General features: G+C 41.7%; 1 protein-coding gene across 1 annotated transcript in view; it reads left to right on the forward strand.

Moving 5' to 3' along the window:
• The first annotated feature begins 8,250 nt into the window (after positions 1-8,250).
• The window catches only part of GRB2 (growth factor receptor bound protein 2), a 68,908-nt gene continuing 58,414 nt past the window's right edge, over positions 8,251-18,744 (forward strand). Inside the window, exons 1-2 of the mRNA XM_079134246.1 lie at positions 8,251-8,446; positions 17,529-17,743. Of these exons, the coding sequence (XP_078990372.1) occupies positions 17,666-17,743 (78 nt within the window). The 5' untranslated portion in view covers positions 8,251-8,446; positions 17,529-17,665. The remainder of the gene's footprint in view (positions 8,447-17,528; positions 17,744-18,744) is intronic.

The raw sequence follows: 18,744 nt of genomic DNA on the forward strand, positions 1-18,744 counted from the left end.
AAATATTATACATATGAGATTGTTCTTTATCTTCTTAACATTTCTCATCTGAATTTTTAAACTATTTATTTACTTATTTATGTTAAGTTTAGTGATGCATGCTGGCATTAAAGGTGCCTAACATTCTAGGCCCTGGGTCTAATCCCCAGTACCAAATAAAAGAGGGAGGGAAAGAGAGAGAGAGAGAGAGAGGGAGGGAGGGAGAAATAGAAAGAATAAGTTTTGGGGATCTAATGTACAACATGGGTGGTGATAGGTGTGTTAATTTGTGATAATCTTTTTTTTTTTTTTTTTTTTTTCGGTACTGGGGATCAAACTCAGGGCATTGTGCTTGTGAGGCAAGCACTCTACCAGCTGAGCTATCTCCCCAGCCCTGTGATAATCATTTATACAACATATACATATATCAAATCATCATAAGTTATACCTTGATGATATACTATATTTGTTGATATTTTTAGACAAAAATATAACAAAATCACCTTTGTAGAAACTTCCTAGTATTAAGTTGCTGATGCTCCTTTCTCATAAGCCTAGGAACATGGGAAATTTACATCTCTGGGATGTGTCACTTGCATTTTAGTGCATGGCCAAAATGGAATTGACTCCATCTCCTTAATGAACAGAATGTGAAACAGATGTGGGAACTGAAACAAAAAGAATGGAGAAGGGCCAGCCTCCTCTGAACTTGACCCTGACATCATTATAGAAAGATGTCAGGAACAAAATCCATTTGCTTATCTGGCCTTTTTATTTTTAGTTGTCAATGGATGATTTATGTATGTATGTATGTATGCATGTATGTATCCATATATATGTTTATTTATTTATATGTGGTAATGAGAATTGAACCCAGGGCCTTGCACATGCCAGGCAAGCTGCTATAACACTGAGCCACAACCCCAGCCCCTTTTCTGGGCTTTTATTTTGTAAAATTCATTTACACTTGGGCACTGAGAAGCACCACACCAAGAGCCAGACCACACCAAGCATTTTTCCTGGCTTTTCCCAGTCGCAGGCAGCATGAAGTCCCAGGGGACAGCACTTGAGGATCAAGCCCCCAAGTTCTCTCCTACCCATGGCAATTAACATTCTGCTTCCTGTAAAGGAGCGGACATACTGGGAGGATCCTGGAATCCCCAAGAGTCAATAGTTCTGAATCATTCCCTCACAAAGACTGCTCCAAAGATGCCCAGCCTAAGAATTACCTGAAACTGCCTATTTAAAATTCATATTTCTGGGTCCCTCTCAGGCCTAATGAGTTGAATTTCTGGAATCCTAGAACTTGCATTGTAAACAGTTCCCAGGTGACTCTCTTGTATTTTAAAATTTGAGATCTGCTACATTTGAGAAATATTGACCCCTTTTCCCATCTTAAAAGCTTGTTATTTGGTCTAGAGGGACTTCCACCCGGCTCTTTCTATTGAAATGCTAGCTGTTCTTCTAGGCAGCTCAGGTACCACCTCCTCCATAAGTCTTCTTGGACTCCCGACCTCAGCCTATCTGTCTCCTAGACTCCTTTAAACTGAGTCTCAGTGCTTCTAGAACCTTGTCATGATGATCATACTATTAGAAGGTCTGGTTTTATCACCAGTTGGTTTACTGTTGGTTTAACACTGGCTTGTTAAAAAATCATCTGTTACCATTATAGATAGATACAAAATTTCCCATTATAGCTATTTGTATCTATTGTAGATAGATTCAAAATCTTTTTTGTATCTCATTCATAGATACAAAATATCTAACATCCTAGATAGATACAAACAAATTTTTTTCATTCTAATTGGTTATACAAGACAGTGCATTTTGATACATTGTACACAAATGATAGATACAACTTTTGTTGAGCATTAACAATTGTTTCTTGCCTTATTCCTAAGATAAAGAGCATTGAGCATTAACACTGTGTGCAAGGTTTGGAACTAAAAATTATTTAACTAATTTTTACTGAGCCCCAGTACTGTACACATTGTCCCCTAGTTCCAAACCTTGCAAATAGAATTGATGCTCAATAAAATTTAGTTGAGTAAATAATAAAAATAAATGATTGGGCTGGGGTTGTGGCTCAGTGGTAGAGCACTAGCTTAGCATGTGTGAGGCACTGGGTTCAATTCTCAGCATTGCATATAAATAAATGAATAAAATAAAGGTCCATCAACATCTAAATATAAATATATATATATATATATATCTAAATACACATACACACACAAATTTTTAAAAAGGATAAATCTGATTTTGGGAATGGTCAAATAGAAGAGAGAAATAAGAAAGAAATAACAAAATTTATAACTGGATTCTTCATTATAACTGTCATTTTATAAGAAAACAATATTTTATAAGAAAAACTGAACATTTGATGAGTATTTTAGGGAAAGATAGGAAACTTCGATATTAATGTATTTTAGTGATGACTGAGAAAAGAACCTTTAAAGAACCATAACATGTCTTCTCTCTTCCTTTTCTTCTTCCCCCGCCTCCATTCTTCATCTTTTTTTTAAATTCTCTCCCTTTCTTTACTATGATCTTTATTTAATGTTCCATCTAACTTCCTTCCACATTTTAAGTCATCCAGTTTGGTTATTATTGGGGTGCTTGCTTGCCAGGCATTCTGTTGGATGGATTGGGACAGTCAAGAAGCACAAGACATGGCCCCCGCTTTGAGAGACTCATTCTAAAGGGTAGAAGGACAATTGAGTAGACTTTGTTTGCTAGGACTGCCATAACAAAAAATCCACAGTCCATGTGGCTTTAACAACAGAAACTTGCTTTCTCACAGTTCTAGAGGCTGGAAGTTCAAGATGAAGGCATTGACAGGGTTCGGTTTCTCCTGAGACCTGTCTCTTTGGTTTGCTGCCTTCAAATGTGTGTACATTCCTGATGCCTTCCTGTGTCTAAATCTCTTCCTTTACAAGGGCACTAGTCAGATTGAATTAATTCAACAGCCTCATTTGAATTTAATTACCCCTCAAAAGGCCCTATCTTCAAATATAGCCACATTCTGAGGTATGGGAGGTTAGGGAATCAGCATATGAATATCAGGGCCATAATTCAGCCTGTAACAACAACATATAAAAATATAGAAAAAGAGCAAAGATGGGGTGTGCCTAAGAAGGTCCTGAGAACATACTAGAGTGAGCAGATCAGCTGGGGAGGCTTCCCAGAAGAGGTAGAAATGGTGTTGGGTGTTGAAGGGCAGACAAGAGCCCAATGAAGATGGGGAAGGCAGCATTCAAGCCAAAGGAAGCAGTCAAGCCAAAGGAGCACTGTGTACACAAACTGGGAGGTAAGAGAATCGTGGTTTTTCAGAAAAATATGAACAGTTCAAGAGAGTAGGGACAACCAGCCATGGTTGCACACCTACGATCACAGCTATTTGGGAGGCCGCAGCAGGAGGATCTCAAGTTCAAAACCAACCTCAGCCCCTAAGGGAGAACTTGTCTCAAAATAAAATTTTAAAACGGGCTCAGGGTATAGCTCAGTGATAGAGTTTTTTCCTAGCATGGGCAAGGCCCTGGGGTCTGTCTCCAGTCCCAACACACACAGAGTAGTGACAAAGAATTCAAAAGGAGATGACTAAGAGTTGAGGGGCATGCTGATGACCCTCTACCCTATTTGTGACCCCCTGATTTTATTTGTGTTTCATAAAGTCCACTATGGCTGCAATGTAATAAATGATTTAAAAGGGCCAAGGCAATCCTGTAGGAGGCTGGAACAAAACCCCCCAGGGATGGTGGTGCCTACCCAGTCAGGAATAGGAATGGGGTCAGGATGCTGGAGGGGGGACGGTGGGAATCACAGTACTTGGGGCTCATTGCTTGGTTCTGCATTGGGAACAACCCTCAATCCTGACAGGAGTATGTAGCCTTGGTTTACAACATAAGCAAAGGAAATTCCAGATGAGCTCCCAAGATCAAGTAGTCAAATGGAGAAGAATTTCAAGTGACCAAGTTAAGGCTGTCACTGGCTGTCTGGTTCTTTCCCACTAAAGAGAATCCAGGAAATGTGGGCATCTCAAAGAATGTGCTTAAGATGATCTTGGGTCTGCAAGGCTCAGTAAATTCTAGGGCAATTCCCGGACCTAACCTGCAGGTGTCAGCACCCTAACTCACACAAAACAGCCAGAAACCCTTTCAGATGACTAAAAATGACCGCAAACCTCGAGGGGAGAGACCTTTTTGGTGATTATTTTGCATTCTGAGATGACTGATGTGGCCAGTTTGTAATTAGCAAGTTTTGCTACAGTTACAACAGGTTTTTATACCAGGGCGTGACTTCTTATTCACCCACAATTGCACCATTTCAACACAAATATTGCTACTTTTAAACATTCTCTTCCAAATCTGGTCCATATGCATATGTTTTTACATAGATATACTGAGTCTATCTTATCAAGGCCATATTCCAAAGGGAAGCACATACTTCTTTTTCCCTCATTTCTTAGGCATCTATTCTTTTTTGAGATCTTCTCCTACTTCCTTAGCTTCAAACACCACCACTGCATGGAAAAGTATTCACATTTTTATCTCTAGTCAGCCTCTGTTATTTATTCATACATTTATTCACTTCATGCTCTGATGGATCCTGAGAACACAAATGTGAAAAGACATAGTCATGTGTGTCCCAAAGCTTGCAGACCATCATAGCAGGGGGGTGGACCACTGGGGGGGGGGGGGAAGCAAATGAAGATGCCGTGTGATCAGAGGTATAACAGAAATTTTGAAGAAGTCCTAATACTAATATGAAGACTTAAATATAGGGGAGAAGGCCAACTGAGAGAGGAAATTGTATGTGCAAGATAGGGACATTCAAAAGATAATGGCACCTTCCGGAAACCACAAGTGGTTTAGTATTGGTGGAGTTTGTGTCAGTTGGGGACTGAGAGGGTAGAGCTGGCAGGCAGAGGCTGATCTTTAAGGGCCTTACAATGGACTTGACACATTATCTTGTAGGGGATAAATATCTTAGTTCCAATCAATTTTCCACTTTGCAGTCACAGTGATAAAATATTTTGAAGATGAAAATCTAACTGTGGCCCAACCCTGCTTTAGTATCCCATAAAATCAAGTCCCATGAGCTTCTCTAACTGTTTCACTCACGTGTCACATTTTTCTTTCTCCTGGAACACTCCCTTCTTCTCAGGCTAACCATGGTCTCAGGCTAAAACTCACTTCCTCTTTCTTCTTTATCCTGGAAGAAGAGTGCTCTTGCTGTGTGCTCCCCAAACCAGTACCACCCATCATATTCTCAGAGGTGTGACTTCTGCTTTCAGCTGCAAACCCAGGGAAGGGCTATTTTGTGAGCTGCAGAACAGATGCTCAGTAGATGTTGGTGGAGAGAATGAAGGAATGCATTGAGCTTTTTAATAGCATACTGGATATTTCCACCTGTCTGTGCCCTGAAGTGTTGAAGTTTACATTTCCCAAACTGGGTCATCATCAACTCCTCACATGACTCCTTCCTGTTCCTGTGGCCCCTCCCCCTCCACTCTGCTATTGCTCTTTTTCTGCTACCCTCTCTCTCCATGTTGTTTCATTATTTGGTAGCAGAATGTGCAACATAGAACATAATTGCAAATATTTGGCTGTACAAAAGAGGAGCTAGTGCTTAAGTGAAAATGAGAGGCATGATTCTTCTATTTTAAATAAGTACATAAACACAACTTGAGTTCTGCAAGTATGTGAACTCTAGGTCTGCACAGTGAAGCTGCCTCACCTGTGAATCCACAGTGACTTCATGATCCCTGCCCCCCATAATCAATACATGGAATCTGAATGCCAATGGCTGAACACAATCACAATGGGCCCCTTTTATAGGGCATTTCCTAGACCTTTATGGACAAGATCTGACCAGGAAAAAGATGATTGGAATTTCTGAAAGGTCAATGGTGTGTCTGTCTGTCTGTCTGTCTCTCTCTCTCTCTATATATATTTTTTTCCCCAGTTGTTGATGGACCTTAATTTTATTTATATGTGGTACTGAGACTCAAACCCAGTGCCTCACACATGCTGGGTAAGCACTCTACCACTGAGCTACAACCCCAGCCCCAGGTCAGTGGTATCAGTGGTTAAGTATTCTACATTATTCTCTGAGTTCCCAAGCTACTTCTCTTGAGTGAAGAGTTTCTGTGTTGTTTTTCCCAATACCTAAGCCCAGTCAAAACAAGGAACTGCAACTGGACTCTCTGCATGTCCTTCCTTTTTTTTTTTTTTTTTTTTTTTTTGTGATACTGGGGATTGAACCCAGGGCCTTGTGCTTACGGGGCAAGTACTCTAACAACTGAGCTATATCCCCAGCTCTGCATGTCCTTCCTTGATACTCCTTCCCCCCCTGCCCCTGGCCACTATTCTAGATCAAAATGGTTTTAAAACAAGACAAGCCTGGGTTCAAATCTTGGATCTAGTTTATTTTGGTTTCCTTGGGTAAATAATCTCTCTAAACCTCAGTCTGCGTCTGTAAAATGTAGGATACTATCTTCCCTGTGGAGGAACTATGATGTTAGTACACGTTGGGTGGTACATAGATGATCCTCTAGTTTTTCACCTAGTATCAAACATTTGCTTAAAAACGTCCCAGGTGGCACATTACTTGACAATGAAACCTGCTGTGCATCCTGGCTGTGTCTCTCATTACTCCTCCCCCAAATCTGGGCTCCACCCAATCTGAAATAATGGCAGATTCCATCACTTCATCTCTGCTTTTCAAACCATGTTCTTCCTTCCTACCTCAGTACCAAGTAATGGTTCCCTCCTTCACCATTGGTCCTACATGTATGGAGTTCAGTGGCACTTAGGGCCAACTTCTTTTCTTCCAGAATGAGCAACTCTAGATTAAAAACTCTGAAAGCAGAGGCTTTGTCTAGTACAGCTTTTACCCTGTAGAGCACCTCAAATACTTGGTGGAAGAACAATACATTTTCCTTATTTCTTTATTTTATTTTTATTTTTTAGTTGTTGATGGACCTTTATTTTATTGATTTATTTATATGTGGTTCTGAGACTCAAACCCAGTGCCTCACACATGCTAGGCAAGTACTCTACCACTGAGCCATTATCCCAGTCCCCGTTTTCCTTACTTCAATGAGCTTGTTGTTTACATAGATCAGATTTTTGGTTATTCTCATCTCAGTGCTATTTTGTTGGCTTCCAGAGCACATTAACATTAGATGTGTTTTATTCTCTCCTTTAATTGGAAAGACTTTTGGAATGAAAAATAAGTTACTTCTCTAAGCATCACGCTCTGCCACTCCTCTGTACTCAGAGGCTTGAACTACTTAACATTGGAATTGAACAATACACAGGAATTGAACTACTTAACATTGCACAAAACACGAATTTCTCATGCCCCCGTTCCTCTGCACTTATGTGCCATTGTTTTCGCCTGATAAGATCTTATTTCGACTGCTCTGTCTGTCCAACTTCTACTCATCCTCCAAGACTCAGCTCCACATCGCCTTTTCTGTGAAGGCTTTTACGCCGAGAGCAGACGAGAGACCCTGCCCATCTTCTTAACTTCCTATGACATTGTTTACTTTTTCTGCTACTTCTCTATGGTGTAAATTGCTTCAGGGTCACGATTTCTATTTCTCGTTTTATCTTCTATACTCAGCAAAGTGCTGACATACATTAAGTGCATGGTTATGTCAGTGAAAGAACACATCCAGCCAAGCGCAGGGGTGTGCGCACACCGGTGATCCCAGCTACTCAGGAAGCTGAGTCGGGAAGATAGAAAGTTCGAGGCCAGCCTCAACAACTATGCGAGGCCCTGCCCCCAAATAAAATTTTAAAAAGGGGCTGGAATGTAGCTCAGTGGTAGAGCACCCCTGGGCTCAATTTCTATCGCGCGCGCCACACACACACGCGCACAGAACAAATCCACTAACACTGCAGTTCGTGTGAACCGGATTCCCAAACAATTCAAGACCTAGTCCTCTATTTGGAGTGTGCCATGCTAGGAGGTCTCTCTTCCTTCCGCTCTCATTGCCTAGGTTTGATAGAAAGGGAAGGGAAAATAATCAGAGCGTGGAAAGTTATTCCTTCAGCGCAAAGCGGTGTTCACCTGCAGTGGCACTGACAAGAGTTACAGCGACCTGGGGCGGGGCCGCCCGCTGCGGGGCGGCCCGGCGCATGCGCACAGGCACGCTGCGAGTCTACCAACGGGGGCCTGGCCGAGGAGGAGCGCTTGCGCTCTGGCCTTTTCCGTTGGGGCAAGTCTCGCGGGGGCGGGGAGGGGCGGGGCCGCGTGGGGAAGTTCTCGCGGGACCCGGATGAAGAGCGGAAGCGAGGCGGCTCTGCTGCTTCGGCGACCGGGCGGCGGCGGTGACCGAGGCTGAGGTGGTGACGGCGGCGGGAGCTGGCGCTGCGCTCGGAGAGAGGCAGCGGGGTCGGCGGCCGCGCGCAGCGCTGCGGAGGAGCGGGCCCGGCGCGGAGCGAGCAGCTGCGCCACGGTGAGTGAGGGTGGCGGCGGGGAGCGCGGCTCGCTGCCTCTTCCTCTCCGCTCGGCAGCGGGCGGACCGGGCCCAGCCTGCCGAGGGCCGCCGGGGCTGGGGACGAGGAGCGGAATCGCCGCGCTCCGGACCCCACGTTTCCCCTCTGGGGGCGCTTCCTTCCTGGGGACGGTCCCCTCCGGATCTGGGCTTTGAGCAGAGCCTCGGACGGCGGGGAAGAGGCCGGGGTTTCCCAAGGAAGGCTCTTGCCCGGGTCGCCGGGGTTTGCGCAGAAGGAGCCCGGGAGCAGCCGAGAGGCGAGGGTGCTGGTTCTGAGTCAGGCTGACTTAGCCCCGGAGGCGGGGGATTCGGTGCAGGCTGTAGACGTGCTGATTGATCCTCCCTCGACCCGCACCGCAACACGTCACCGTCTCTTGGCTTCTTTGGGCTGAATTTTGTGCGGAAATCCACCGTGAGTTAGAACGTTTGCTGTACGGAGCCCATGGGGATGCCTTCGATGCTGGCTCTTTTCTTTTTAAATGACTTGAAAAATCTTTGTCGAGGAAAATAAAGAGCAGCAGGTTGGAATGCTCGGAGGAAAGATTTCGGCGCGAGAAGGCTTTGGGAATGCCTGTTTCCAAGGCTGTCCTTACACGTACACGATCGTAAGCCAGAAGAGTTAGGGCTTGTTTGGAGAGTGTTCTAGGCTGGCTTCAGATGCTATAGAAGTGCGATTTGCACAGGAGCTGAAGTGCAGTTGAGGTCTGTCTTTTGGTACTGTTGACACTCGGAAAAGGGTACTCGAGAGAAATTCACTTTAGTCTATTTTGGCTTTCTTACCCCTCTTTGACGTTGTACTTCTCCCGTTATTGCCTTCCCTCTGTCCCCTTCCCACTGGGACACGAAATACTTGATTTTGTAACGCTAGTCATTTTCCCCCTCCCCCCCTTTTTTTCTAATCTACTTCCCCTTCCTCCTTGCTCTCCCCTCTTAGGCATAATTTTTCGAAATTTCTGACCTTTTGGCGCTGTTCGTTTTCTCCCTCGTTTCAAGATTCCGCTTGCTTTCTTGAGATACCCTCCATCCTGCTTTCATTCCTTTACTTTTTAAGCATCCGCTGTGTTCCTTCAGCCAGCCAGAAGGGTTGCTAGAGAGCCATGCCAGACTTAAATTTCCTCCTTGGGAACTGGGATTAAATTCATCTGTAATCAGGCAGTACTGCTACCTCGGCACAGGTGTAGTTTGCTTATTTGTGTTTTAGTGTTTTCTTTCCTTCACATTAAGAACGTGCTTCTGTACCTACTTACACTTTCTTCCTGTCTTTTTTGTATTAGTAAGGAAGATTGGGTCAGTTTGGAGCTTTTAGGATTTCCTTTTGTCTTTTAGCAGAGGTAGTTAATGTTCAAAAATGAAAATCAATTATAGACGTATATTAAAATCAAATAAAGATAATCTGAAAATTTTAAGGGAACAGGTACTTCACTGCTCCTTGTAATAGTACAAATTTATTCTTTATCAGGTTTTTTTCTTTTTAACTTCAGGATCTTTCTCAACATGTTATAATTGGCTTTTGTTTGTTTGGTTTTGAGATCCGACCCAGTGATAGGAATCACTGATCTACACCTCAGTCCCTGCTGTTCTGTCTTTGTTTGTTGAGGAGTTGAACCCAGGGACACTTTGCTGCTGAGCTACATCCCAGTCCTTTTTTTTGGTGGGGTGGAGTTGGTACTGGGAATTGAACTCAGGGGTATTGGACTACTGAGCCACATTCTCAGCCCTATTTTGTATTTTATTTAGAGACAGGATCTCACTGAGTTGCTTAGTGCCTCGCCATTGCTGAGGCTGGCTTTGAACTCTCCATCCTTTTGCCTCAGCCCCCTGAGCTGCTGGGATTACCACCACACTCCCAGCCCCCAGTCCTTGTTTATTTTTATTTTGAGACAGGGTCTCACTAATTTTGAGGCTGGCCTCCTATCTCAGCCTCCGGTTTTCTGAAATTATAGGCATGTGCCACTGCATCTGGCCCACATTTGTTTTTGACAGAAGTACCTTATTTGCCCCTTCCTGTGTTCAAAATTTTCCTAATCCTGAGATTTTTAAAAAATTCTTATAATCAGCTTTTTTGGACACAAATGCAAGTAATTAAATACTTGGGGTAGTTTACTTTTTCAGTTGGTTATTTGGATTTGAGAGAATTGCTGGGTTTTAAGTACTGCTTGTTAATGGTACTTAGAAAAATTTCTCAGTAATTCCTGTTATGTTCCATGTGTTGAACAGTAGTCGTAATTGTTACATAAAGCAGAAGAGCAATAGAGTTGGAAGAAATTAAGTAATACAGGGTAGAAAGCCCCCATGCTCTCCTGAGAAAACTTATTAGTTAATTGCTTAATTCAGAGGCACGCTCAACCATTACTGAATGACCACTGGAATCCTTTTTTTTTTTTTTTTTTTTTTTTTTTTAATTTCACAAAGTTGGCTTTTTTTCCCAGTTGTGCCAAGTGAATATGCATTATTTTTTAAATTCTATTCAAAGATATTAGAGTGCATTTTCTGGAATGCAAATTTAAAAAATTGTTTATAAGTTACCTTTATGGTATAGCAGTGATTCTTAAAATTTATATGCATAAACCAGGTGTGGTGGTGCACATCTGTTATCCTAGCTACTCAAGAGGCTGAGGCAGGAGAATTGCATAGTGAAGGCCAGCCTGGACAATCTACAGAGATCCTGTCTTAAAAGAAAAAGCATGGCTGGGTATATAGCTCAGTTGGTAGCGTGCTCCCTTTGCAAGCACAAGGCTCTGGGTTCAGTCCCTAGTTCTGAAAAAAGAAAAAGAGCTCAGTGGTAGATTACTTGGCTATGTGAGGCCCTGGGTTTGGTGTCCAACACTGAAAAAACAAAAAAAGAATTCTATGCTTAAGAATTACCTGGGGATTTACACACACACACACACACACACACACACACACACACACACACTATATTTAGATGTTGATAGAACTTTATTTTATTCATTTATTTATTTGTGGTGCTGAGAATTGGACCCAGTGCTTCACATGCTACGAGAGCGCTCTACCACTGAGCCACAACCCCAGCCCTGATTTTTTTTTTTCCCCCTTTTTTCTGAGGTACTGGGACTTGAACCCAGGGGTGCTGTATCCTGAGCCCTTGTGATCCTCTTGCCTCAGCTTCCCAAGTTGCTGGGATTATAGGTGTGAACCATTGTGGCTGGCTACCTGGGGATCTTTTTAAAATTAGGTTTCAGCTGAACTCCAGCAAGTACCTCATAGTGAATCAGTCTCTAAATGGAATGATTTCAGTGCAGAAGGTCCAAGAACCAATACTTATAGAATGTAGTCATGAAACAATAAGATCTGGGGGCTGGAGGTATAAATCAGCGGTAGAATGCTTGCCTAGCATGCAGGAGGCCTAGAGTTCAAGGCCTAGTGCCACAAAAATAAACAAATTGGTGTGGAACTTTACTTAAAACGACATTTTCTGTATACTTATATATAAGTAAATATTTATAATAGCCTAATACAATTGACTATTGGTGTGATTAGTTGTTGTTCTACACCATACTGGGGATTGAACTTGGGTGCTTTCCACTGAGCTACACCCTTGACCTTTTTATATTGTTTTTTAAGTCAGGGTCTTGCCAAGTTGCCTAGGCTGGCCTTGAACTTTTGGTCCTTTCTTAGTCTCCTAAGCAGCTAAGACTATAGTCATACACCTTTATCCCTGGCTGTGTAATTAGATCCAGATATTTAATTTATTTTTTTTAATATTTTTTGTTGTCGATAAACCTTTGTTTTATTTATTTATGTGTGGTCTACAATTGAGCTACAACTCCAGCCCCTGTGTTTAATTTTTGATTACTGTTAGGACTGTGATATGGATTGACTTAAAGTTTATCCTTTTTTTGATGTGTGTGCTGAGAATTTTGAATTTGGATTTGAGTGTACAAGCATTATATCACTGAGCTACCTCACCACTCCTAAGTTATACTTAATAAGGCCATTCATTTGCCTACCAGAAAGTTCTTCTGAGTCTACATATGTAGATGTAAGTTCTTGATTTAGTCTTTTTTAAATTATATTTTTAATTTATTAATTTGTTCTAATTAGTTATACATGAAGTTCTAGATTTATTCTTACAACATATTGACCAATATTTGAAAAGGGACTGATGGTGTTAGTTAATATCTCTTTTACCAGAGTCTCTGCCAAGCCATTTACAGCCCCCACCCGCTTTTAACCTTTAGACATTTATTAACTTTCCCTCATCACCAGTTACGAATTGTGTCATGATTTTGAATGGCTGAATTTTCTATTTCTTCAGGAAAGCCTAGCACCATTGAGTGGAATTGGTGATGTCATTTGTCAATTGGTGGAGTTGGTCATTTACTGCTGTAAGAGTTCTTGGTTTCACAGCTCCCCCCCCCACCCCCCCTCCACCAAGCTTTATTTCTTCTTTTTTTTTTTATTTTTTATTTTGAGACAGGGCCTCCATAAATTGCTGGATCAGCCTTTGAACCACTGGGATTATAGGAGTGCGCCACCATGCCTGGCCACAGCCTAATTTCTTAATTACTAAAATGACTTTATAAGGTACATGCTGGTATCATCCCTGTTTTCCAGTTTAGGGATACTAGGGCTTAGAACATATAGGTTATTTCTCCATTGTCCCTCAGTTTACATGTGGTAAAGTGATAGCTAATCCAGGTCGAACTGCAGAGCATCAGTAAACTTTTTGGTTTGTGCTCTCACTGCAAAAGAAATACATGAAAGATAATGGGAGAGGGGAGAGAAAAGATGGGGGGGGGTCTTGAAAAATAAATTTCCATGCATGTATGAATTTGTCAGGATGAACCCAACTTCTGTGTGTTACAATAAAGCTCGAATATAAAAAAAAAAGTAATACATTCTTAGTGTAAAAATATCACTGAGGTGTATCATGCAGAAAGTAAAAGTAGTCTGTGATCTCACTCCTAGGTAAGCTTCTACCTTTTTTAAAGCATATATAGGATAGATTATTTTGCTTTACAGAAATGGGATAAAGTGTAATTTTTCTGCAGTTTTTTTTAAACTTGATAACATGCCTTCCCACTCTTTAGAAAGATATTCCCTAAGTAAACTCATGAATATTTAGTGTATGTATTTTGCACATTGTGTTTTGTGTCACTCTTTTAGTGAAATAAATCAGGGAAGTAGAATTGCTTTATCAAGGGTATGTATTTTGAAATTGTTAATAGTACCAACTTACTCTCCAAAAAGATTGAGCTAATTAATTCTTGGCTCGAGTATGGACTCTGATAGTTTTATATACCAAGCTGAATCTGGCAGATAGTAGTAACTTGTCAGAGTTGAATGAGTAACATCTGATAGGGCAAAGAATATGTTTACCCAAAGTATACAAAGACTGGATAGTATAAATCTTTAAAATATATAACTAGGTCCGGTGGCACCCACCTGTAATCCCAGCGACTGGGAGGCTGAGCAGGAGAATCACAAGTTTGAGGCTAGCTTAGACTCTCTTAAAATAAAAAGGTTTAGGGATGTAGCTCAGTGGTAGAGCATCCCTAAGTTGAAGACCCAGTACAAGAAAAGGTGATTTGGACGTGAGAGAAACCTCATTGTTAATTTACATTTCTTTTTGTTTTTGTTGTTTTTGGTAGTACTGGGGATCAAACGTAGGCCTTGCACAAGCTAGGCAAATGTTCTACCACTGAACTGTATCCCCAGCACACTGCATTTCCTTTTATGTATTTTAAAATATTATTTTTATCTTGTATTGAGTGATTGTTATATGTTAGGCTCTGACCAAAGCACCTTGCATATATTCTCCAATGCTCAGTGAATCTTGAAGGCAGCTATTACCCATTTTACAGAGCAGAAAACGGGCTTCTTTAAAAAGCTTTCCTAAATTGGCAGGGTCATTACTTAAATGAATGGCAGTTAGCCTGCCTCTAGATAGACTATGCAAACTCTTAAGTATACTGACCCATTGTGATATATTTTCTGTGAATTTGGGGAAGAGAAATAAATAGAAGAAAAATAAATCTTTTATAGGGTACTACATTTTAGTGTACTACATTTTCAGATATAGTGCACATCCCTTGAACAATTAAAGGGATACTTTATTAAAGTTATACTTTTTAAAAAGCTATACTTTATTAAAATGCCTGTGTGGTGCACACCTGTAATCCCAGCTACTGCGGAGGCTGAGGCAGGAGGATTGCAAGTTCTAGGCCAGCCTGGGAGACTTTGCAAGACCCTGCCTCAGAATAAAAAATGGAAATGAACGAGGCCCTGAGTTCAATCTCCAGTACCAAGGGAAAAAAAAATCACTGAGTGTAATGGGCTGTAGAGATGTGTGCTAACAGTTTAGAGATGCTCTTATCAGGCAGCAGTGTTAAGTATATTGTCATTTCATTTTCTTGGGGAGAACAGCAACATCTACTCTATTAAAATCACATTTGTGCAGGGACTAAGGGATAGCTCAGTGGTAGAGTTGGTAGAGTGCGTGCTTAATGTCTTGGGTTCAATTTCCGGCATACTCAAAAACGGGGAAGTTTTTTTAACAAATTGTGTCTTCCTTCAGATTTCTTCCTTCTAGACATTGTTATGTATGAGATAAAATTCTTTTTCTGGAGCTGGGTTTATGGCTCAGTGATAGAGCACTTGCGTAGCATGTGTGAGGCACTGGGTTTGATTCTCAGTACCACATATAAATAAATAAAGGTCCATCAACAACTAAAAAATGTACATATATACATATATATAAAATTCCTTTTCTGTGGATAGTCTATTAAGCTGACCTTTCCAAGTTTTGTAAATGCAGTGCTAAATTGTATTTGGTACAACCTTGGAAGCATTAATTTTCTCTGAAACTGTTTCACAAAACAATTTACTTGAGTGATTATTTGAATAGTTATAATTTTGAGGAGTGTTAGTCTTTTAAAGCTTTCACACAGTAACCTGTGGCAGATGAGCTACAGTAGGTGGGTGTTATAAACATCTTGTTTCTTATGTTACTACTATTCAGCTGTGATGCAGGTAAAAGTTTATGCCCTGTATTGCATGGTACCTTGACAGTGACAGTGCTTTGAGTTTGTGCAATTTCTGTTTTTCAAAAATGAAACCTTATTTTTTCAGATTTGTTCCATTCTTCACCTTTCATATAGGATCAACAATTAGTCCTGAGGACTGGTTAAAATAAATAGGCAAAGGATGATATACTCTGACTTTTAAAATAATATATATGGACTAGTTTGATAAAATAGCTAGAGTGTAAGTGAAGGGCATTTAGAGACACAGACATTAATACTCAGATGAACCTTTATATTTTTAAAATATTTATATGATTGCTGTAACTTTTTCTTTCTTCTTTTAGAGCCAGCACCACATAGAATGTCTTAGGTATGACCTGGAAGGTATTGGTTTGGTTTATTAGTTTCCTGCAGCAAAATGTTTGGCTTTCAGAATTAACCTGAAAGACTTTTTACCAGGTGATTTCTTTCCTTCTTGGGAATACTTATCTCAGGCTGATCTGAATATTCCCATCTGGTTTCCTGCTTAGTCCATTTGCAACTATACTTGATCATGCCCCAATTGTTAACTTTAGAACAAAAGAATAATAATCTCTCTTACCCTGAAATGAGGATCTAGGTGGTAATTACCTAGCAGAAAGGTGCCACTGTAAATAATCAGTCTCCATTCTGCCAGTGCCCTTGTTGTTTTCTGCTTTTGTTTAGTGTGTATGAAAACAGTGGCTGAGCAAACAAGAATGGTACTCCATTTGCCTTGAGGTATGCAAAGGTTAAGGTTATGCCCTTTTACGTGGTGGGAGACTCTTCATGAAAGCAGTGATTGCACTGACCTCAGTTCACCTTCACTGATGCACTGCCTAGAGGTTCTCACAGAATCCGCCACATGCAGAGTGCAGTTGTCTCTGTTTAGTAGTATTCTAGTTCTGAGAAAAGCTTTGCTTAAGGTAACTGTGTGGGTCTTCTAACACATGTCCTGTACTTTCTCTCCCCACATTAAATACTTGGCAGCTCAATTTTTAAAAAAGGGTTTCTGTTTAGTTGGTGTAGAGTGCAAACCTGTAATCCCAGCTGAGGCAGGAGGATCATAAGTTTGAAGCCAGCCTGGGCAATTTAGTGAGACCCTGTCATAGCTTAGTGGCAGAGGACCCTTGGATTCAATCTTCAGTAACCAACCCCCATGCACACACAAAAAGGATTCCTTTCAAGTGTAGATTAGGACTTTAGCTCTGGTGTTTGGGCTAATTAGAAGTAAGGTGGAGGCTACTTCTGGAATGCTGAACCTTGGTCATCCTGTTCAGACTGGTGGGGACCCCACAGTCCTGGGGATCTTCAAGGGAAAGGGAGCCTTATACAATAACAGATCTCTACCAACAAAGAGCTCTGGAGTATCTTTCCCTGGTGGCTTGAGCATGCCTATCAGCTCGTATGTGGTGGGGGAAGGCCATCAGTATTCGTGGTGGTAATTGGAACCGAAAAGGCATTTCTAGTTTCACTTTCTCTCGCTTACTTGAGAGCAGACCAAGAATTAATTTCATGAAGAGACTAAAGCAGCTCGACTGACTATAGCCTGCAGGACTTGCTTTTGACTGTGGAGTAGGGGAGCTAGTGTTCCCAGGAAGCCTTGAAGCACTGGCGAGAAAGGAGGGAGATAGGCCCATTTAATAAGAATAGTGGGGTGCTGTCCCCAGGGTGGGGCCTTTCTTTCAGTGGACTGCATCAGGTGCAAAAGAGAGGTGTAAGGGGTGCAGGAAGAAAGGCGGAGACTGAACAGGACTCTAGCCGGTTTCTGCACAGCGCGCACACCCAGTGGGAAGGAAGAGGAAGTGTGTTCTGGAATAGTGCAAGCAGCTGCCGCCATTGGCCGCTAGGCTTGTCAGTTGCCTGGGGCTGAGGCTGAACAGAGGAAGGAGGAGAGCGGGGCTCTTGCCTGGAAGAGAGGAGGAGGGCTGAACCTTTGGAGCCAGGGGGCGTGGGGGCTGGGACAGCAGGTCGATTGGCAGGGCGGGGCTGCCGAGGATTCTGGCCACTTCTTAATCGTTCTTCTTCTGATTCAGGGTGGCATTGTGCTTCTCAGCGTGCAGGAGTAGTCCCAGAAGAGAAGCGAGGCTGAGCCCAGAGGGCTGGGTTGCTTCAGCAGGGAAGACTCCCTTCCCCCCTGCTTCAGGCTGCTGAGCACTGAGCAGCGCTCAGAATGGAAGCCATCGCCAAATATGACTTCAAAGCCACTGCAGACGATGAGCTGAGCTTCAAAAGGGGGGACATCCTCAAGGTAAGTGTGATGCTAAGCGTGATGCTGAGGTCGCCTCTCCTTGTGCTCGGCTACCTTCTTTCACCCTGATAACACACAAAGAAGCTGTGCTTGTTCTTTCATTGCACACTTTTAACATATACTATTAGGTTTGATCAGGATAGCTTGCACAGACGCTGAGTAGAATATTAAATGTGACTTAAGAGTTGGTGTGATGTGTGGTCTTTAACTGCCTTTGTGTGATTACCTCGAATAGTTCTGCTTGTTGCTACAACTAAAATTTCAAGAAAAGTCAGAGTAATATGATGGTAGAAAGGAATGAAGTGAGAAGATTGATATACACTGTAGGGTTTATAAAAAAACAAAATTTTTTGAACACCTAAACTTGAAGTATTATTGTAAAGCATTCTGTCAGTCTTATTTTACATAACCAAAAGGTTTTGCATTCTGTAATATCCTGGTAGATTAGAGGTAGATTAGATTTAGAGGTTGTTAGAAGTATTTGCCAAAACTCATTAAAGAACCTCCATGTATTTTTATTCTTTGTGGAAAAAGCTAATGGAGTTGTATATAACAGGGTTCAACTTGCCATTGTACAGTCAGATTTCAATTTTCTTTCTTTTCTTTTTTTTTTAAATATATTTTTTAGTTGTCAATGGATCTTTATTTATTTATATGTGGTGCCGAGGATCAAACCCAGTGCTTCACACATGCTAGGCAAGTGCTCTTCCGCTGAGCCACAACCCCAGCCCTCGATTTTCCTAAGAGAAACTTGAGGAGCATTTACTCCATATTAAACTCTAATTGCAGAAAGAAATCTGCTGATAGTTTCGAAATAGCTTCACATTTGTAGCTTATTTTGAGCCTTACTATTTACATGAGCATTTGCTCCCCACCTGGCACATGCTAATTATGTTGTTTACCCAATTGACTGGAGCAGCTTACCCTTTTGGATATGTAATGTATCTTTACAGAGGTGAGTGTTGTCAAAGAGTGTGTCGACTTTAAATGAGAAAAGCTGA

The sequence above is a fragment of the Sciurus vulgaris genome (assembly GCF_902686455.1).
Source record: "Sciurus vulgaris genome assembly, chromosome: 3".
NCBI classification, from domain to species: Eukaryota; Metazoa; Chordata; class Mammalia; order Rodentia; family Sciuridae; genus Sciurus; species Sciurus vulgaris.